Source organism: Oncorhynchus mykiss, chromosome 4, assembly GCF_013265735.2.
Source record: "Oncorhynchus mykiss isolate Arlee chromosome 4, USDA_OmykA_1.1, whole genome shotgun sequence".
NCBI lineage: Eukaryota > Metazoa > Chordata > Actinopteri > Salmoniformes > Salmonidae > Oncorhynchus > Oncorhynchus mykiss.
The window spans coordinates 24,583,005-24,605,544 of record NC_048568.1 but is presented as its reverse complement, the minus strand read 5'-3'; the positions used below and the strand labels follow the sequence as shown (position 1 = coordinate 24,605,544).

Here is a 22,540-nt window from a genome sequence, read left to right as displayed (position 1 = left end):
ATGTGCGAGCTGGGTTGTTACTTTACCCTGGACATATGTACGTACATAGACTGTATATCTGGTACTGGTATTTCCCTGAATATAGCTCCATTCTTGTGTGTTTCATTAATTTTGTGTTAGGTCTACTATTTTTTTTGTGCATAGTTGGGAAGGGCTCATAAGCAAGCATTTCACGGTAAAGTATACATCAGTTGTATTCGGCGCATGTGACAAAAACAATTTAATTCGATTTTTTTTTACAGCTACATAATGTCAGGATAGACTACCTCATAACCGCAGACCATGGGATACTGATGCTTGTAGCATGCATGTCACATTTAAGGGCCCAAGCCATGGGTTTAGCCTAACAATTATTAGAATTTTAGCTTAATGTTTTTCCCCCATCGAGTTTATGTATCGTTTGGCACTGTATGGAAAAATACATCCTTTTGTAAAATAAACACAGTTGACTCTACCGCTGCTGATCTGTTCCATTGCTTTTAAGCCTTCTACTTCCTGAGCCAATCTTACTACATCCCATCCCAATTTTCACAGTAAGTCATAGGACTTGTAGCGCAGCAAAGTCTAGCCTACATTTTGGGTGAAAAGGCAGCTCTCGATGATCACCTTAAACTGCGTTTCATTTTTTTTATGGCGGTTTGATCGCAGGGGAGGCACTAGAGTAATGTCTTCGGTTTGGCTATTTGTTTCAAGTGAATTAGTCCATAAATAAATCTCTTTGCAAAAATTCGTCATCTCTCCCATGTCTTATTCGACTAGTAGTTGTTCTGAAATGTTTATTGCTTGCCTACATTTGACTCCCTCTATGTTTAATATAACACCCACATACAAACCGCAATAAAAAAAATAAAGGGGGGTGGCCCGTGGGCTGTTCCTCGCTTTACCAACACGCTGCTTGCATAGTGTCTCAACCACTACCGGTTTCTCTGATATCACCGGTTCCGAGTCTCACCAGTCGGTAGTTAACATCAACAACCCGCTATTTCATCAGAATCATCATGAGGCTTTCTACACTTCGCCATGCCTGCCGCAATTTACCGACCCCATCCGTACACCAACCTCGTACGGGAGTCCGGGTGTTCGGCTTGGCGAAGAGTTCCCTACCGCTAGGTCCATCCAGCAACAGCCAGTTGCTTCTCCGGGCTGCTAGTTCCGTAAGCGGCACTACCTCCGCGGAAAAAGCGCCCAAGTTAGGAAAGCAAACGGATGGACCGGGCTACGAAAACACTATCAGGTAAACAAAGCTTTTCAATATATTTCATATTTTTACCATTCGTAACATGAACGAATGGCCATCTCACTTATTTCCTGAATGTAGCCAACTTGGTAGTTGAGCCAGCTAACGTTAGCATCTTATTCGATGAATACAGCGAACATCCACGCTACTTGCAATGTTGTATTTCATGTGGGATGTAGCCAGTTTCATTAAAGTTGCTGCAGTAGTTCGTCTTCATAACTTGAGCTTCCCGCGTGTGATCGGCATCTTTTAAGGAGCTGCTGACCAACTACTACCACCCAGCTGATGCAATTTTCCACTGTGCTTACTCCCATACTGGCATGTATGTTTCACACACGTGTAATTGCAACACATTGTAACTGATACATGAAAACGTTTCCGGTAAAGACTACAAACAAATGTTCCACAATACATTTTTTACATGATGGTCGCCGAATGTAGTTCAGTGTACATTCCCCATGGCTGGCTTTGACTCAACCTCCAGTAGTAGGCTACTTGGCACAGCAACGTGGCACAGATCACCAAGTCCCCACACACTCTGTAAGGGAAAGTTTATGTAACTATTACTAATAACATGGTCACAAGTATCATTTCACAAAATATTTTCATTTGTTGTTTTTCTTTTGTGGTTCAATCCCTTTTATTTGAATGATCAAACGGTCACTGCCACCAATACAATCTAGATTTACACTTCCAAACATGATATCTGACTACAATCCAATCATAATGATAAAGCTTGACTACCAGTTGCTTGAAAAGTGTGTGATCGACATTGTCATGCCAAGGATTCTCTTTTGTTTTCGGCTGCTTCCTCCATAGCTTGCCCCTAGGACTACATGTGAATGAATATATGTGGTCTTTAGTGTGGATGACTGGGTTTTTCTGAATCCAGTTTCTCTTGCAGGGAGAATGTTCAAAGGACCAAAGAGGAGATGGTGGCTTTGCAGAGGGGCCACCCTGCACTCAAACCTACGCTGGCTATCATACAGGTAAACATGTCGTCTGTAGGTCATGGTGGCCTTAGATTGCTGCTGTGCTTGGCCGTTGTCAGTTGGGCTGGGTATTGATGGGTTATTCTAGGCTCCCCCGTGATTGTTTTATTGAACCTTTTGGTGTGTGTCTATGTTGCTCAAGGCTTTGTATTCTCGTCTCAAAGGCAGATGAGGATGACCGTTTACTGGAGCTCAACAAGAAGATGGCTGGAAAGGTACATTAAGTGATTCTGTTTCTCTTTAGCTTTAAAAAAGTAATTTTTACTATTAAGTCAAGTTACCTGTTGGTGTTTTCCCACTGTTCATTTCCCCGAATCCCTCATTTCATAGATTGGCCTGAACGTTACTCAGATCTGCTTGCCCAGAGAATGCACTGAAGATGAGGTGAGTCAAACCAGCCAATACCTACTACACAAATTCCCACCACAATCCAACAGCACTCACTGTGATTGGACATCACATCATTGGCTGTTGCCTTCTTCCCACCCTTCCCTGCAAGTCAAATTCTGCCTGACATTCACTTTACTGTGTGTGTGTCTGTGTGTGTCAGGTGAATGCATCTGCATATCTTGTTCTTCCATTGCCTGTCTAATAAGTCAAGCCACAGTCTCTCTCAATGATCAATAAGTATTGGACACAATGTCATGGATCTCCCCCGAGTACTAGATAATTGTTGTAGGAAATTGTTGAATCTCTTTCAACACCGTACGTTTATGAGGTTCCTTCCTTCTCAGCTGTGGACCTGGGAATGACCTTTTCCATAGTAGGGTGATGATCATGGTCCTGTGTGTATTAGGTGAATATGGATATCTTTGGAATGGGTCTAGTGGATGTCTGGATTTCCTTGAGCGTGTCTGAGGTGTCTGCTGCTCTACTTTCACTATGTCCTCGGTGCATGTGTTTTCTCTTTCTTCTCCTCTCTCCCTCCATGTTTCTTTACTTCCACTAACCCACTCTCTTTCCAGGGGCAGCTGAGGTCACTATCAGTTGCCTGAGTGGTTGACCTCTCACCTTCAGAGTGCACACTTCTAGACATCAAGGGCCACATTCTTGCTAGTTTACCTTTATGATTTAACTGAAGTAATTTCTCCCTCCAAATTCCACCCCATCCTTATCCCTCTCCCCAACACCCTCTTTCTTTATTTGTGTAGATTATAGAGGAGGTGTTGAAGCTGAATGAGGATCCCAGGGTGCATGGTGTGTACCTCCACCTCCCCCCTGCCTCCCTCACCAGCCGGGTCCTCAACACACTCAGACCAGAGAAGGACGTGGATGGGTAACTCATTCATTACAAACACAGCTCAGCGTACTTTCTATAACAACATGTTTGTACAATGTTTTAATTAGTGTAATTACAATATAACCACACAGGTATCAGAGCTTCACCATTAATTCATCTGTTGACGCCTGTCCCTTTCTGTCCTGGCTTTGTGTGCCTCTTGCCCTGTGGAGTTTCAATGCATTTTCTGCCATGCTGCCTTGAATTTGGTCCAAATCAGAATGTGCTGCAGGACATTAACAGCCCGTCAGAGAGACAGTACTGTGGGTTATTGTAGAGCAACTAAAACATGACCCAATGACAGAGAAACATTCCCTATTATAGGATGACAAGAGTTGCCTTACAACGACAGACAGAATTTTTAAGGTTAAACCACTGTTGGGCCATAGAGCATTGTTAGGGTCATAGCCTGCTGGATTATACAGTTACTACTACCACCATCACCCATGCTGTGCCATGGATTGTAATTGTACATAAATCACATTTGATCTATACTGTAGCCCTACCCAGTTATTGCTCATTCATAATGCACAATATGAGGACTATTCTAAAACCACCTGGCCAGTCTACTGCCAACGCTACACTAGCAATGTCTTATGTCTACTACTTGTGCCCTACTTTATGCGTGTGTGTCCTGTCTATACTGTAGTGTGTCAGACCTGAATGTGGGGAGGCTGGTGCGAGGAGATATGAACCAGGGCTTCATACCCCCCCTGGCCAACGCTGTCATGGAGCTGCTGGCCAGACATGGTGAGCAGAGAAAGTGTCACGCTGCTACTTGAACTAGACTGGAGTAATTCAGAGCATACCAGCAATGGAGACCACTATGTGTAACTTAAGTTAAGCAGCTAGAGTTCTTCATCACTGATAAGCCTAGCGAGTACATACTATATGTAATGCATATGTCAAATCATTTTTGTGTTCAAATTGTAGTGTATGGATTGGATTACTATCCAGTTGAAACAGCTTTGCTATTAGTTTATGGAAGATGATCCACATATGGATACAGTCCAATGAAAACGATGACACCAAACTATTACACCGTAAGAAAAACACTGGACTACTGAAGACTCTCACTTTTATGGAACCCCGGGAGGGACTATTCTAGGAATATGAGATAAATGTATATTGTACTGTTGAGTAAAAATATACTGTATTTTTCTTATTCCATATTTTCCTGTTTCCGTAGACACCCCTATGGAGGGGAGGACCGTGTTGGTGGTGGGGGGTGAAGGACCCCTTGGGGTGGCCCTGCAATGCCTGATGCAGAGAAGAGGTATGGTGGTCCTCCACAGCCGGAGGAGCTCTGAGGTTCTACAGAAACAGGTATGTACACACAGATGCATGCGCGCACACACACACATTCACCTTCACATGGTACACGTACAAAATGTGTTTCAATAGGCATGTTGTGTTTTGACCACTTGGTGGCAGTGTAGCTCTAATTGAGGCAATACCCTGAAACATGTGAGGTGTGTTTGATTGCTGTCATGCCATGATTAGACTGACAGCTTTGAAGACCTGCAGAGATTAAAGTCAAACCTATCCGCATCTATTACCCTGTACTTTAACTACTGAAGGATGTCATTTGAATTAGTTTGCTCACTTCCTTAATTTTTGTCTCACTCTGTCCCCTCTTTCTTATGCGCTCCATCTTCTTTTCTCTTGCCCGGGTGATGCAGGCGAACGCTGTAGTCCTGTTGGCTGCGGGGCATATGGATGTCCCTCCCACATGGCTGAGACCTGGGACTGCAGTCATCCACTGTGGCTCCGCTCTTATGACAGGTAGGACTGACCTGTGTCAATCAGGGGGGGGAACATCGTCATCATAGGGACATTACAGAACTGCTTGGTCACAATATGCTTTTAATGAGTTAATTCACTGCTGGATAGATTCTGTAAAATACAGTGTATTCGGAAAGTATTCAGACCCCTTTACTTTTTCCACATTTGTTACGTTTCAGCCTAATTCAAAAAGAGATTTTAAGTATCTTATCAATCTGCATACAATACCTCATAATGACATAACAAAAACAGGTTGTTAGACCCCCCCCCCCAAATGTATATAAAAAACTGATATCACATTTATGTATTTATTCAGACCTTTTACTCAGTATTTTGTTGAAGCACCTTTGGCAGTGATTACAGCCTCGAGTCTTCTTGGGTATGACCCTACAAGCTTGGCACACCTGTATTTGAGGAGTTTCTCCCCTTCTCATCTGTAGATCCTCTCAAGTTCTGTCAGGTTGGATGGGGGAGTGTCGCTGCACAGCTATTTTCAGGTCTCTTCAGAAATGTTATATCAGATTCAAGTTGGGGCTCTGGTTGGGCCACTCAAGGACATTCAGAGACTTGTCCTGAAGCCCCTCCTGCTTTGTCTTGGCTGTGTGCTTAGGGTCGTTGTCCTGTTGGAAGGTGAACCTTCGCCCCAGTCGGAGGTCCTGAGATCTCTGAAGCAGGTTTTCATCAAGGATCTCTGTACTTTGCTCCGTTCGTCTTTTCCTCGATCCTGACTTCTCCCAGTCCCTGCCGCTAAAAAACATCCCCACTGCATGATTATGCCACCACCATGCTTCACCATAGGGATGGTGCCAGGTTTCCTCCAGACATGATGCTTGGCATTCAGACAAAATAGTTCATTTTTCTTTTAATCAGACCAGAGAATCTTGTTTCTCATGGTCTGAGTCCTTTAAGGTGCCTTTTGGCTTACTCAAAGCCGGCTGTCGTGCCTTATACTGAGGAGTGGCTTCCGGCTGGCCACTCTACCATGAAGGCCTCATTTTTATTTGTATAACAACTTCAGACATTTCTAAAAACCTGTTTCGCTTTGTCATTATGGGGTCTTCTTGTGTGTAGATTGAGGAAAAATACATTTCATCAATTTTAGAATACGGCTGTAACGTACCAAAAAGGGAAGGGGTCTGAATACTTTCCGAATGTACTGTAGATAGAAATTCAGTATGCTGTTTTAACCTTATTATTAACTTGTTATAACATTGTATGTCTCAGAAGATCATGGAATGGAGATGTCTGGAGTGGGACCCCTAACAGCAGCCCTCCGGATGCAGAACGTGGTGCAAAGCAGCAGTCGTTGGGCCCAGGGACAACAGTACAGACCCTGGACACTCCGCAGCCTCAAGCTGCAGCCACTGTCACCTGTACCCAGGTAAGAACCAGGACGTACCCGTGTCACTGGGCAACCCAGGAACTAACCACATCCCTCTATACAAAACACAAAGCTCCCATTTGCACAACCTTTGAATGATGCTAAGAGAGGCAACATCTCTTCTTGCCTTGACAAACCTCAGCTCAAGTGTAGGAGATCTCACAAAAGGACTTCTCTCAGTATTGTAAGCGATGTTTAGATAATATTGTATTATAAGGTCTGAGGTAACTTGTCCACCCATTCCTCCACAGTGACATAGAGATCTCCCGTGCCCAGACCCCTAAGCCTGTGGACCAGCTGGCTCAAGAGATAGGCCTGCTGCAGGAAGAGACTGAGGCCTATGGCAGAACCAAAGCTAAGGTCCGCCTCTCACTCTTGGATCGCCTCAGAGAACAGCCTGATGGGAAATATGTGTTGGTGGCTGGGTGAGTCTTACCGTCCGTCTGGGCAAGGAATTTATTCTAGTTTGAACTTCACCCCTTTGCACATTGTATTTCTACTCCCCCCCCCCCCCCCCCCCCCACCCGATTCCATCTCTATTCTCACTACACTGCTCACAGACATGGAGCCTTGCCTCATACCTGTCAGGGCCCCTGGCGGTCAGGGCCGGCCCCTCTTTGAAGGGTGTGTGAACGTTGCTGCTCTGACAGATCAGGCCCCACTGCCTCCTTTCATGTGTCTGGCTGAGGAATGCACTGCTGCCACTCGCCCCAACCCCTGGCAGACCGGCAGCAACACACACACACATACACACACACACACACACAGGTTCAAATGCGCTAAACACTCTTTTTTTCTCCAACCCAATGCCACAAGCCTACACACACACACACACTCCCACACACTGTCACATAAACACATAGTGTATTCAGAAATATTCACACCCCTTGACTTTTTCCACCTTTTTTTTGTTACAGCTGCAATTTTGTGTCACTGGCCTACACACAATACCCCTTTTAATGTCAGTGGAGATACGTTTGGAGACATATATTTACAAATGTATAAAAAATGAAAAGCTGAAATGTCTTGAGTCAATAAATGTTAAACTCGTTTGATATGGCAAGCCTAAATAAGTTTAGGTGTACAAGTGTGCTTAACAAGTCACATAGTAAGTTGCATGGACTGTGTGCAATAATGGTGTTTAACATGATTTTTGAATGACTTTTTATTTATTTTATTTTTTATTTCACCTTTATTTAACCAGGTGGGCCAGTTGAGAACGAGTTCTCATTTACAACTGCGACCTGGCCAAGATAAACGCAAAGCAGTGTGACACAAACAACAACACAGAATTACACATCGGATAAACAAGCATACAGTCAATAACACAATAGGGAAAAAAGAAAGTCTAGAAACACTGTGCAAATGGCGTGAGGAGGTAAGGCAATAAACAGGCCATAGTAACAGAGTAATTACAGTTTAGCAAATTAACACTGGAGTGATAGATGAGCAGATGATGATGTGCAAGCAGAAATACTGGTGTGCAGAAGAGCATAAAAGTACAATAAAACAATATGGGGATGAGGTAGGTAGATTGGGTGGGCTATTTACAGATGGGTTATGTACAGCTGCAGCGATCAGCTAGCTGCTCGGATAGCTGATGTTTAAAGTTCGTGAGGGAAATATAAGTCTCCAGCCTCAGCGATTTTTGCAATTCGTTCCAGTCCCTGGCAGCAGAGAACTGGAAGGAAAGGCGGCCAAAGCAGGTGTTGGCTTTGGGGATGTGCAGTGAGATATACCTGCTGGAGCGCGTGCTACGGGTGGGTGTTATCGTGACCAGTGAGCTGATATAAGGCAGAGCTTTACCTACCTCATGACTACCGCATCTCTGTACCACACACATACAATTATCTATAAGGTGAGCAGTGAATTTCAAATGTGGATTCAACCAAATTCCAGGGAGGTTATCCAATGCCTCGCAAAGAAGGGCACCTATTGGTTGATGGGTAATTTTTTTCAAGCAGACATTCAATATCCCTTTGAGCATGGTGAAGTTATTTTTATTTATTTATTTTTATTTATTTATTTTACCTTTATTTAACCAGGTAGGCAAGTTGAGAACAAGTTCTCATTTACAATTGCGACCTGGCCAAGATAAAGCAAAGCAGTTCGACAGATACAACAACACAGAGTTACACATGGAGTAAAACAAACATACAGTCAATAATAAAGTATAAACAAGTCTATATACAATGTGAGCAAATGAGGTGAGAAGGGAGGTAAAGGCAAAAAAGGCCTTGGTGGCAAGGTAAATACAATATAGCAAGTAAAACACTGGAATGGTAGTTTTGCAATGGAAGAATGTGCAAAGTAGAAATAAAAATAATGGGGTGCAAAGGAGCAAAATAAATAAATAAATTAAATACAGTTGGGAAAGAGGTAGTTGATAGGGCTAAATTATAGGTGGGCTATGTACAGGTGCAGTAATCTGTGAGCTGCTCTGACAGTTGGTGCTTAAAGCTAGTGAGGGAGATAAGTGTTTCCAGTTTCAGAGATTTTTGTAGTTCGTTCCAGTCATTGGCAGCAGAGAACTGGAAAGAGAGGCGGCCAAAGAAAGAATTGGTTTTGGGGGTGACTAGAGAGATATACCTGCTGGAGCGTGTGCTACAGGTGGGAGATGCTATGGTGACCAGCGAGCTGAGATAAGGGGGGACTTTACCTAGCAGGGTCTTGTAGATGACATGGAGCCAGTGGGTTTGGCGACGAGTATGAAGCGAGGGCCAGCCAACGAGAGCGTACAGGTCGCAATGGTGGGTAGTATATGGGGCTTTGGTGACAAAACGGATTGCACTGTGATAGACTGCATCCAATTTGTTGAGTAGGGTATTGGAGGCTATTTTGTAAATGACATCGCCAAAGTCGAGGATTGGTAGGATGGTCAGTTTTACAAGGGTATGTTTGGCAGCATGAGTGAAGGATGCTTTGTTGCGAAATAGGAAGCCAATTCTAGATTTAACTTTGGATTGGAGATGTTTGATATGGGTCTGGAAGGAGAGTTTACAGTCTAACCAGACACCTAAGTATTTGTAGTTGTCCACGTATTCTAAGTCAGAGCCGTCCAGAGTAGTGATGTTGGACAGGCGGGTAGGTGCAGGTAGCGATCGGTTGAAGAGCATGCATTTAGTTTTACTTGTATTTAAGAGCAATTGGAGGCCACGGAAGGAGAGTTGTATGGCATTGAAGCTTGCCTGGAGGGTTGTTAACACAGTGTCCAAAGAAGGGCCGGAAGTATACAGAATGGTGTCGTCTGCGTAGAGGTGGATCAGAGACTCACCAGCAGCAAGAGCGACCTCATTGATGTATACAGAGAAGAGAGTCGGTCCAAGAATTGAACCCTGTGGCACCCCCATAGAGACTGCCAGAGGTCCGGACAACAGACCCTCCGATTTGACACACTGAACTCTATCAGAGAAGTAGTTGGTGAACCAGGCGAGGCAATCATTTGAGAAACCAAGGCTGTTGAGTCTGCCGATGAGGATGTGGTGATTGACAGAGTCGAAAGCCTTGGCCAGATCAATGAATACGGCTGCACAGTAATGTTTCTTATCGATGGCGGTTAAGATATCGTTTAGGACCTTGAGCGTGGCTGAGGTGCACCCATGACCAGCTCTGAAACCAGATTGCATAGCAGAGAAGGTATGGTGAGATTCAAAATGGTCGGTAATCTGTTTGTTGACTTGGCTTTCGAAGACCTTAGAAAGGCATGGTAGGATAGATATAGGTCTGTAGCAGTTTGGGTCAAGAGTGTCCCCCCCTTTGAAGAGGGGGATGACCGCAGCTGCTTTCCAATCTTTGGGAATCTCAGACGACACGAAAGAGAGGTTGAACAGGCTAGTAATAGGGGTGGCAACAATTACGGCAGATAATTTTAGAAAGAAAGGGTCCAGATTGTCTAGCCCGGCTGATTTGTAGGGGTCCAGATTTTGCAGCTCTTTCAGAACATCAGCTGAATGGATTTGGGAGAAGGAGAAATGGGGAAGGCTTGGGCGAGTTGCTGTTGGGGGTGCAGTGCTGTTGACAGGGGTAGGAGTAGCCAGGTGGAAAGCATGGCCAGCAGTAGAAAAATGCTTATTGAAATTTTCAATTATGGTGGATTTATCAGTGGTGACAGTGTTTCCTATCTTCAGTGCAGTGGGCAGCTGGGAGGAGGTGTTCTTATTCTCCATGGACTTTACAGTGTCCCAGAACTTTTTTGAGTTAGTGTTGCAAGAAGCAAATTTCTGCTTGAAAAAGCTAGCCTTGGCTTTTCTAACTGCCTGTGTATAATGGTTTCTAGCTTCCCTGAACAGCTGCATATCACGGGGGCTGTTCGATGCTAATGCATTAATTACACTTTGGATGATACACCCAGTCACTAGTAAGATACGGGCGTCGTTCCTAACTCAGTTGCTCAGGGATTTTACCATGAGGCCAATGGTGACTTTTAAACAGTTACATAGTTTAATTGCTGTGATAGAACATTGTAGTTACTCCACAATACTAAGCTAAATGACAGAGTGGAAAGGAAGCCTGTACAGAATACAAATATTCCGAAACGTGCATCCCGTTTGCAATAAGGTACTAAAGTAAAACTGCAAAAAATGACCTTTATGACCTTATTTTTTTCCGGGGCAAATACAACACATCACTGAGTACCACTCATGTTTTCGAGCAGGGTGGTGGCTGCATTATGTTATGGATATGCTTGTCATCGGCAAGAACTACATACATATATCTTTTTTTTTTAAATGGATAAAAATAAACAGAATAGAGCTAAATACAGGCTAAATACTAGAGGAAAACCTGGTTCAGTCTGCACCAGACACTGGGAGAGAAATTCACCTTTCAGCAGGACAATAACCTTAAACACAAGGCCAAATATACATGAGTTGCTTACAAAGATGACATTTGAATTTTCCTGAGTGGCCTAGTTTGAGTTTTGACTTAAATCGGTTTAAATCTACTGCAAATCTATCTAGTAAATTATCAATTTTACAGAACTTGAATAATAAACAAATAAATGTCCAAATATTGTACAATCCAGGTGTGCAAAACTCTTAGACTTACCCAGAAAGACTCACAGCTGTAATCGCTGCCAAAGTTTATTCTAACATGTATTGAGTAGGGTGTGAATGCTTATGTAAGATTTTTCTGTATTTCGCTTTCAATGAATTTGCAAACATTTCTGAAAACACGTTTTCACTCTGTCAAAATGAAGGTGTGTGTGTGTACATGGGTGAGGAAAAAAGTCATTTTAATCCATTTTGAATTCAGGCTGTAACACAACAAATGTGGAATAAGTGAAGGGGTATGAATACTTTCTGAAGGCACTGTACACACTGATTCACTATCCGGCTCTTACTTCCCTCGGTCTCACACACACACTCTCGCTCTTCTTAAGGAGCCGTCTTTGTTCCCTGAGGGGCCTCACTCAATTGTTTTCACCGGATAGGGAGAGAGAAAGTGCCTCTACCTTTTTCTTCCCTCTTTTCCCACCTTTTACCACAAACTGAGCAACATTGGGTTAAAAGAAGAATTACATTTTAAGTCCATTTTTAATAGGTCTCACAGGTTTCTCACTTTTATATTTGATTTATTCATCTCTATAATGTCCAGCGAGATACCAATTGGTCACATGAATTAGTCCAATTGGACTAATGAATCTGGTTGCCTTGGATACAGGCTAAATGTGGTTAGGGCTGTGAGGTGCTGCTGATTAGATTATAGCACGAGTGGACCAGTAGCCTACACATTAGATGGTGTGAGACCAATGCACTCCCCCTGCTTTGAGTCCCTCATTCTAGAACTATACTCTATTAGTGTGTGTACGTTTCTCTTAATGTTATCTCTTTTCTCTCCAACACCAGTATCACTCCGACCCCCCTGGGGGAGGGTAAAAGCACGGTGGTCATTGGCCTGGTCCAGGCGCTCTCTGCCCACCTCAAGCTCAACTCCTTCGCCTGCCTCAGACAGCCCTCTCAGGGGCCCACCTTTGGAGTCAAAGGTCAGAGAGGGCAGATCTCTACTCGTATATCTATGTTAGAGAAAGCATATCTATGCTAATAAATGAATCTGTTCACATATCCATCTGCTTCTTATGAGGAGAATGGTATGGGAATGTTGTCTGCATGACGCTAATTGTTAACATATTTTTTTCAGATTGTAAGGGGATGGAGGTGGAGTAGTTTACTTAGTCCACAGCTCAGCAGTACTCCTGTCTCCCTCATGCCTGTTGTCTCGCTCTCACTGTGTGTTTTGTCTGTGTGTTCCCCTAGGGGGTGCCGCGGGAGGGGGATATGCCCAGGTCATCCCTATGGAGGAGGTAAGAGACACACACAGGCAGCTCTCAGCTGGACCCACGGCTTCAAAGGGGCTACACAAACACACCAATGTTTAAACTATATACACACACACACACACCCCAAGGCGTGCATAACATTCTCTGTGACTAAAGTGTGCGTGAAGAGACAAGGTGGAGGGTGAGAGCTGGAGGGAGGGATATGGGGAGGGAGGCGTCAGACTTCAAAGTCAGAGAGACGGACACTTCAGAGAAGGCTCTTCAGCCTCCTAGCCTCCCTGCCTTCAACACAAACACCAGCACCGTTGAACTCCCCCTCTTCTCTCTCTTTCTCTCCTCAATACTCCAGTGGCTGTTAAATGGATATTTAAACTACATGATGGAGTCTGTTGGCCTGTGATCTTTGTGTGTCGTGGTGTAGTCACAGAGGTGGGGGTCCAGTCAAGTATAGGGCAACATGAGTTCATAGTCACAGTATGAGACATGGCATATAGCCTGATTGAAATTGCATATAATCCTCCCTCTTGGTTTTCTATGGAACTCTACTCTGTTCAATGAAATTCAGTAAATTGAGTTTTCACTTCTGTAGTTATTTCACTTTTGAATATGATGACTTGCTCTCTTTTTGCTCACTCTTCTCTCTGTCTCTGTCCCATCTTCTTTATATCTTTGTCTCTGTCCCACCTTTATCTCTCTCTGTCTCTCTGTCCCATCTTCTTTATATATTTGTCTCTGTCCCACCTTTATCTCTCTCTGTGTCTCTCTGTCCCACCATCGTTCTCTCTCTCTCTCTTTCTCTCTCTTTTCTCTCTCTCTCTTCTCTCTCTCAGTTCAACCTCCATTTGACAGGTGATATCCATGCAATCACTGCAGCCAATAACCTGGTGGCTGCTGCCATTGATGCCCGGATGCTGCACGAGGCCACCCAAAAAGACAAGGTGACAGTGATGTCATAATTCAGAGTGATTCTGACATCACAATGGAGAGTTATGCCATCAGAATGCAGAGTTGTCCTAAAAATGATATTAACATCACAATGTAAATAGTTTCAGTGTATTCCCAGTAGTATTAGATAGCCGCAACGTTCGAACTCCATTTTCTTGTCTGCTTGTTTAAGACAATTATAAAACTACATTTAAGAAAAGCACATGTCTGAAGATTGCTTTTCAACATCGTCTGTTCCCGAGCGTTTTCACTACTTGAAAAAGCATAATATTGTAGGGACTCATGCCCTTTTTCTTGACGGTGCTAGCAGCCATGTGAGTGCTAGCTAGCTAGCTACCGACCGGAACATTATGCTAGCCATGACCAACAACACAAACAAACGTACTCTACAGATGCAAGTAGTGAGGAGTTAAACGGACTATACTAAACGAGTTAAATGTCTTTCCTATGGTATAACGATTTTCCACGCACAACTACCTGTAGCCTACCTGGACACCGGTTCCCCACAATCTCCCATGCCGAGTAGCCTGAAACCACAGGGCTCTTCTCGCAGGCTCTATTACTCTGTCGGAGCATTGCGACTCGTACGTCGAGACTTTTGCCCTGGTTACATGTACATTGAACAACACTCCAGCTTTTCGGCGTGTTTTGTTATTTCTATATAACTAAGTTGTCTCTTTCACACTGGGGTTTAATGGGAAAGCATGTTTGTTTTCCCCAATTTGTGGTGGAGGGGAATTCCTTATTAGGTGAACATCGTATAGGAGGCATATGTCAGTGTATAAAGAAGTTCTTCCATGCAAATCCCTTCAAAGCATTGTTAGATGCCTAAATGTGACACTAGTGAGATCACAATGTTGTCTCAGGACCCATTTATCTTCCATATTGTGTATGAATTATGAAATCACCACTTGATATATTCTCTTCTACTGTTCCATCTCTCCAGGCTCTGTACAGCAGACTGGTCCCCTCAGTGAATGGAGTCAGGCGCTTCTCTCCCATACAGATTGCCAGGCTACGTGTAAGTCCACCCAAATTCACTGCCTAAAGTCCTATGTGTACTGGCTATTGTTCAGTTACCTCGCACAGTTATGTCCCTAAGACCTCCACTAGGTAGCCTCAGTGAGCTGATATACTGGTCGTCCAAAGTCCCTTCATAGTACCTCCCACTCTGCAGCACTATCCCCTCAACATCACCACTCATCTGTTTGGATTACAGTTAGAGTAATATAGGACTCTATGGTTTACCATAGATCTTTTATAGGAGTGTTGATAGCAGTCTGGCTTACTGTTAAACAATAACAAACAGATAGGAGATGGAGGCGTGAGGTCCTCCGAACCAGCACACAGCCTCAGAGACACAAACACACAACTTGAGGAAGACTTGAGTGGTGAAGTTCAGGAGGGTGTGAAATATTCATCCGTTTGAAGATATGTGGAAGAGGGAGGGAAACCGAGAGAGTGGAAGAGCTTTGAGGGAGAAGTACTGGAGGAGTCTCTTAAGAATTGTCTAATGAAGGTAATCTAGGACTAGACATAAATGAAAGATCCGCCTGTCTTCTGCCAGAAATGTTAACTCAGGAACCACACCTGTGTTGAATCACCTGCTTTCAATACACTTTGTATCCCTCATTTACTCAAGTGTTTCCTTTATTTTGGTAGTTACCTTTAATTGGGAAAGGTGATATGATAGACATCACAGGGAAATTCTAGGATAAGAGATAGATGTCAGATCGGAAAATTAAGCCTTTTGGACCTCATTGAACGGTCTTTTTTACCAGGTAAGTTGACAGATCATATTCTCAGCAACGACTTGGGGAATAGTTACAGGGGAGAGGAGGGGTGAATGAGCCAATTGGTAGCCGGGGATGATTAGGTGGCAATGATGGTATGAGGGGCCAGATCAGATTGGGAATTATGGCCAGGACACCCGATCTTTAGTGACAACAGAGAGTCAGGACACCCGTTTAAAACACGGTGCCCTACACAGGGCAATGACCCCAATCACTAACCTGGGATATACTTTTTTTTGGACCAGAGGAAAGAGTGCCTCCTACTGGCCCTCAAACTCTACTTCCAGTAGCATCTGGCCTCCCATCCAGGGACTAACCCTTCTTAGCTTCAGAGGTCTGCCAGCAGTGGGATGCAGGTGCTATGCTGCGGGCTTTACCACTGTAAGATTCATAAACTGTTGTTGACATTATCATTTCTCTTTCTCTCTCTCTCTCCTGCTCTAGCGTTTGGGCATCAGTGAGATTGACCCCAGTGCTCTCATGCCCCAGGAGGTCAGCTCCTTTGTCCGTCTCGACCTCGACCCCGCCAAGGTCACCTGGCAGAGAGGTAGGACCCTGTCCAATCAGTTATTCCCCCCTCCCATATTACAGGCCCCCCACATGATTGGTTAATGTGTTGATTTGAGTGGTGGAGCAGGGTTTCCGTTAGCCGGTAATTGTAATTGTAGCCGGCCAATTGTGCTGCTGGGAGAGAGAAAGCAAGAAAGGAGCCTTGGCCTAAAATGAAAGTTGGAGAGTATGCTTATAGTGAAAAGCTTACAAGGCAGGACTCCAGACTGTGACCTTTTAGTCACCAACCCTTTACTTTAAAAAATATATTTGAACCTTTTTTTAACTAGGCAAGTCAGTTTAGAACAAATTCTTATTTTCAATGACGGCCTAGGAACAGTGGGTTACCTGCCTTGTTCAGGGGCAGAAAGACAGATTGTTACCTTGTCAGCTTGTGGATTCGATCTTGCAACCTTTCAGTTACTAGTCCAACGCTCTAACCACTAGGCTACATGCCGGACTTGGCTGTGCGAGTAAAAAAAAAATGATTGGTCGCGTCGTTGCTGGCTGCACATTCATTAACCTCACTAAAACATAAAGGTTGGAGGCTGAAACCATGATTTGGACAAAAGGTAAGTACATTATCCTCATGTTTCCTGTAATGAAGGTGTCTGCCTGCCTGTACCTTTTTTAGCTGGGGCCTGCTGCTGTGTCAAGCGAGACACTCCTTTCCTGGGAGAAAAAAAAAAATGTTTTCTGATTGTATAACTATCCTGTTGCGTCACGAAAAAATAAACAAAATAGTTTGACCAAATTATGGGCTGGTGCCACGGTCTGAAAAACAGTTCCATCAGGGGAAAATGATAGTCTGGAGCTCCTGCTACCAGGGGAATGTCCTAAATATGGAAAAGTGGTTGTCGACAAAGATGACAAGAATGTTGACGCGGCTAAATGGGGGCTACTGTACAACTCGCTATTCAGTTAGGATACAATTCTGGAGTATTTATAATCATTTGTTTTATCATTATTATTGTATTTCATTGTTGTTATTGTAGGCCAATGTACTGTATTAATCCAAAACAGTTCTTTAACCCTTGTGTAGTCTTAACATTCTTAATACTCCTAAGGGTCAAAAATGACCCGCCTTCACTAAACCCCTAAAATTAAGCAGCTTATTAATTGAATTTTAAGCCTCAAATCTATTTTGCATGAGGAAACAACCTGTCATTAATCACAAACTTTGTGAATATCTGGGTTTTCCCTCTTCACAATGCAGAAAGAGTGCATTTAATGAGTGGACTAGAGGTCGACCGATTAATCGGAATGGCCGATTTAATTAGGGCCGATTTCAGGTTTTCATAACAATCGGAAATCGGTATTTTTGGACACCGATTTGGCCGATTTAATAAAAAAATAAAACTATATCTATATTTTTTTTTAACACCTTTTATTTAACTAGGCAAGTCAGTTAAGAACACATTCTTATTTTCAATGACGGCCTCGGAACGGTGGGTTATCTGTCTCGTTCAGTGGCAGAATGACAGATTTTTCCCTTGTCAGCTCGGGGGATTCAATCTTGCAACCTTACAGTTATCCTGATATCGGGATTGCAGCCATAACAAGTTGAGTGTCAACAATAGCATAGCGCTACATACAATAAATATTACTATAAATATTTATATTCATGAAATCACAAGTGCAATATAGGAAAACACAGCTTAGCCTTTTGTTAATCCACCTGTCGTCTCAGATTTTGAAATTATGCTTTACAGCGAAAGCAATCCAAGCGTTTGTAAGTTTATCGATCGCACGATAAAACATTAAGTACACTTAGCATCAGGTAACTTGGTCACGAAAATCAGAAAAGCAATCAAATTAATCGTTTACCTTTGATCTTCGGATGTTTTCACTCACAAGACTCCCAGTTACACAACAAATGTTACTTTTGTTCCATAAAGATTATTTTTAGATCCAAAATACCTCCGTTTGTTTGTCGCGTTATGTTCAGAAATCCACAGGAAAGAGTGGTCACAACAACGCAGACAAATTCCAAATAGTTTCCATTATGTTCACAGAAACATGTCAAACGTTTTTTATAATCAATCCTCAGGTTGTTTTTAAAATATATAATCGATAGTATATCAGCTGCAAATGTCTTTCACCGTAGGAGAGGGAAAAGCAATACCTATCCAAACTCTATTGTGTGAGGAAAACTCATGTGACCACTTGACGCGATGTTATCGTTCTGGCTAATTTTTCAAAATAAAAGCCTGAAACTATGTCTGAAGACTTTTGACACCTTGAGGAAGCGATATGAAAAGGAATCTGGTTCATATCCCTTTAAATGGAGCAAAGGGAGGCTATGGAACATGGAGTTTTCAAAATAGAAGCCACTTCCTGCTTTGATTTTCCTCAGGGTTTCGCCTGCAATATCAGTTCTGTTATACTCACAGACAATATTTAGACAGTTTTGGAAACTTTAGAGTGTTTTCTATCCAATACTACTAATAATATGCATATATTAGCAACTGAGCCTGAGGAGCTTGCCGCTTACAATGGGCACCTTTTCATCCAAGCTACTCAATACTGCCCACCAGCCATAAAAAGTTTTAACTGGTCCAACGCTCTAACCACCTGGTTACATTGCACTCCACGAGGAGACTGCATGTTACGCGAATGCAGTAAGCCAAGGTAAGTTGCTAGCTAGCATTAAACTTATCTTATAAAAAACAATCAATCAATCATAACCACTAGTTAACTACACATGGTTGATGATATTACTAGTTTATCTAGCGTGTCCTGCGTTGCATATAATCGATGCGGTGCGTATCGTTGCTCCAATGTGTACCTAACCATAAACATCAATGGCTTCCTTAAAATCAATACACAGAAGTATATATTTTTAAACCTGCATATTTAGCTAAAAGAAATCCAGGTTAGCAGGCAATATTAACCAGGTGAAATTGTGTCACTTCTCTTGCGTTCATTGCACGCAGAGTCAGGGTATATGCAACAGTTTGGGCCGCCTAATTTGCCAGAATTTTACGTAATTATGACATAACATTGATGGTTGTGCAATGTAACAGGAATACAGTGGGGCAGAAAAGTATTTAGTCAGCCACCAATTGTGCAAGTTCTCCCACTTAAAAAGATGAGAGGCCTGTCATTTTCTCCATAGGTACACTTCAACTATGACAGACAAAATGAGAGAAAAAAAATCCAGAAAATCACATTGTAGGATTTTTTATGAATTTATTTGCAAATGATGGTGGAAAATAAGTATTTGGTCACCTACAAACAAGCAAGATTTCTGGCTCTCACAGACCTGTAACAACTTCTTTAAGAGGCTCCTCTGTCCTCCACTCCACGTTACCTGTATTAATGGCACCTGTCCACAACCTCAAACAGTCACACTCCAAACTCCACTATGGCCAATACCAAAGAGCTGTCAAAGGACACCAGAAACAAAATTGTAGACCTGCTGGGAAGACTGAATCTGCAATAGGTAAGCAGCTTGGTTTAAAGAAATCAACTGTGAGAGCAATTATTAGGAAATGGAAGACATAAAAGACCACTGATAATCTCCCTCGATCTGGGGCTCCACGCAAGATCTCACCCCGTCGGGTCAAAATGATCACAAGAACGGTGAGCAAAAATCCCAGAACCACACGGGGGGACCTAGTGAATGACCTGCAGAGAGCTGGGACCAAAGTAACAAAGCCTACCATCAGTAACACACTACCCCGCCAGGGACTCAAATCCTGCAGTGCCAGATGTGTCCCACTGCTTAAGCCAGTACATGTCCAGGCCCATCTGAAGTTTGCTAGAGAGCATTTGGATGATCCAGAAGAAGATTGGGAGAATGTCATATGGTCAGATGAAACCAAAATATAACTTTTTGGTAAAAACTCAACTCATTGTGTTTGGAGGACAAAGAATGATGAGTTTCATCCAAAGAACACCATACCTACTGTGAAGCATGGTGGTGGAAACATCATGCTTTGGTGCTGTTTTTCTGCAAAGGGACCAGGACGACTGATCCGTGTAAAGGAAAGAATGAATGGGGCCATGTATCGTGAGATTTTGAGTGAAAACCACCTTCCATCAGCAAGGGCATTGAAGATGAAACGTGGCTGGGTCTTTCAGCATGACAATGATCCCAAACACACCGCCCTGGCAACGAAGGAGTGGCTTCGTAAGAAGCATTTCAAGGTCCTGGAGTAGCCTAGCCAGTCTACAGATCTCAACCTCATAGAAGATCTTTGGAGGGAGTTGAAAGTCTGTGTTGCCCAGCTACAGCCCCAAAACATCACTGCTCTAGAGGAGATCTGCATGGAGGAATGGGCCAAAATACCAGCAACAGTGTGTGAAAACCTTGTGAAGACTTACAGAAAACGTTTGACCTCTGTCATTGCCAACAAAGGGTATATAACAAAGTATTGAGAAACTTTTGTTTCTTATTTTACACCATCATTTGCAAATAAATTAATTTAAAATCCTACAATGTGTTTTTCTGGATTTTTTTTCCTCATTTTGTCTGTCATAGTTGAAGTGTACCTATGATAAATTACAGGCCTCATCTTTTTAAGTGGGAGAACTTGCACAATTGGTGGCTGACTAAATACTTTTTTGCCCCACTGTATTTAGACTTATGGAGTCCACCCGTTAGATAAAATATGGAACGGTTCCGTATTTCACTGAAAGAATAAACGTCTTGTTTTCGAGATGGTAGTTTCTGGATTTGGCCATATTAACCTTTCTGATCTCCCCATCCCGGATCCGGGATCGTGAATACAGACTCAAGCTCATTACCATAACGCAACGTTAACTATTCATGAAAATCGCAAATGAAATGAAATAAATATGCTAGCTCTCAAGCTTAGCCTTTTGTTAACAACACTGTCATCTCAGATTTTCAAAATATGCTTCTCAACCATTGCAAAACAAGCATTTGTGTAACAGTATTGATGGCTAACGTAGCATTTAGCATTAGCATTCAGCTGGCAACATTTACACAAAAAAACAGAAAAGCATTCAAATAAAATCATTTACCTTTGAAGATCTTCAGATGTTTTCAATGAGGAGACTCTCAGATAGCAAATGTTCAGTTTTTCCTGAAAGATTATTTGTTTAGGACAAATCGCTCCGTTTTCTGCGTCACGTTTAGCTATGAAAAAACCCCTGTATCCAGGATTGTGTAAATCTATCAGCAAGCTCATTAGCATAACACAACGTTAACTATTTATGAAAATCGCAAATGAAATGAAAAAATATGCCATCTCTCAAGCTTAGCCTTTTGTAAACAACACTGTCATCTCAGATTTTCAAAATATGCTTCTCAACCATAGGAAAACAATCATTTGTGTAAAAGTAGCTAGCTAGCGTTAGCATTTAGCGTTAGCATTTAGCGTTAGCATTTAGCGTTAGCATTAGCGTTAGCATCCAGCACGCAACATTAACAAAAACATAAAAGCCTTCAAATAAAATCATTTACCTTTGAAGAACTTCTGATGTTTTCAATGAGGATACTCTGTTAGATAGCAGATGCTCAGTTTTTCCAAAAAGATTCCTTGTGTATTAGAAATAGCTCCGTTTTATACATCACATTTAGCTACCAAAAAAAATCCGAAAATTCAGTCCTCAAAACGCGAACTTTTTTCCAAATTAACTCCATAATATCGACTGAAAACATGGCAAACGTTGTTTAGAATCAATCATCAAGGTGTTTTTCACATATCTCTTTATTGATACATCGTTCTTGGACACATGCTTTCTCCCCTGAATCAAATGGTAAAGTAGAAGCAGCTGGCAATTGCGCACCGAATTCGACGCAGGACACCAGGCGGACACTTGGAAAATGTAGTCTCTTATGGTCAATCTTACAATGATATGCCTACAAATACGTCACAATGCTGCTAAGACCTTGGGCGAACGACAGAAAGTGTAGGCTCATTCCTTGCGCAATCACAGCCATATAAGGAGACAATGGAAAACAGAGCTTCAGAAATTCTGCTAATTCCTGGTTGATGCATCATCTTGGTTTCGCCTGTAGAATGAGTTCTGGGGCACTTACAGACAAAATCTTTGCAGATTCTGAAACTTCAGAGTGTTTTCTTTCCAAAACTGTCAATATGCATAGTCAAGCATCTTTTCGTGACAAAATATCGCGCTTAAAACGGGAACGTTTTTTATCCAAAAATGAAATAGCGCCCCTAGAGCTCTAACAGGTTAAGGACCTAAGGCTCGTATTTCTGTGTGTTATCATGTTATAACTAACTCTATGATTTGATAGAGCAGTCTGACTGAGCGATGGTAGGCACCAGCAGACTCGTAAGCATTCATTCAAACAGCACTTTTGTGCG

The 22,540-nt window shown here is 42.7% G+C and overlaps 1 protein-coding gene across 4 annotated transcripts in view; it reads left to right on the top strand.

The window, feature by feature from the left end:
• The first annotated feature begins 842 nt into the window (after window positions 1-842).
• Window positions 843-22,540, top strand: part of mthfd1l (methylenetetrahydrofolate dehydrogenase (NADP+ dependent) 1 like) — an 86,342-nt gene continuing 64,644 nt past the window's right edge. The window contains exons 1-15 of one of the 4 annotated variants that reach the window (XM_021600759.2): window positions 843-1,234; window positions 2,130-2,226; window positions 2,394-2,444; window positions 2,560-2,613; window positions 3,381-3,505; window positions 4,158-4,258; window positions 4,698-4,834; window positions 5,191-5,293; window positions 6,521-6,674; window positions 6,926-7,099; window positions 12,521-12,657; window positions 12,929-12,975; window positions 13,782-13,889; window positions 14,843-14,917; window positions 16,134-16,236. In XM_021600759.2, the coding sequence (XP_021456434.2) occupies window positions 999-1,234; window positions 2,130-2,226; window positions 2,394-2,444; window positions 2,560-2,613; window positions 3,381-3,505; window positions 4,158-4,258; window positions 4,698-4,834; window positions 5,191-5,293; window positions 6,521-6,674; window positions 6,926-7,099; window positions 12,521-12,657; window positions 12,929-12,975; window positions 13,782-13,889; window positions 14,843-14,917; window positions 16,134-16,236 (1,702 nt within the window). In that variant the 5' untranslated portion in view covers window positions 843-998. Of the gene's footprint in view, window positions 1,235-2,129; window positions 2,227-2,393; window positions 2,445-2,559; window positions 2,614-3,380; window positions 3,506-4,157; window positions 4,259-4,697; window positions 4,835-5,190; window positions 5,294-6,517; window positions 6,675-6,925; window positions 7,100-12,520; window positions 12,658-12,928; window positions 12,976-13,781; window positions 13,890-14,842; window positions 14,918-16,133; window positions 16,237-22,540 lie in introns of all 4 variants that reach the window. The other 3 variants (XM_021600758.2, XM_021600760.2, XM_021600761.2) reach the window with 3 other exon arrangements.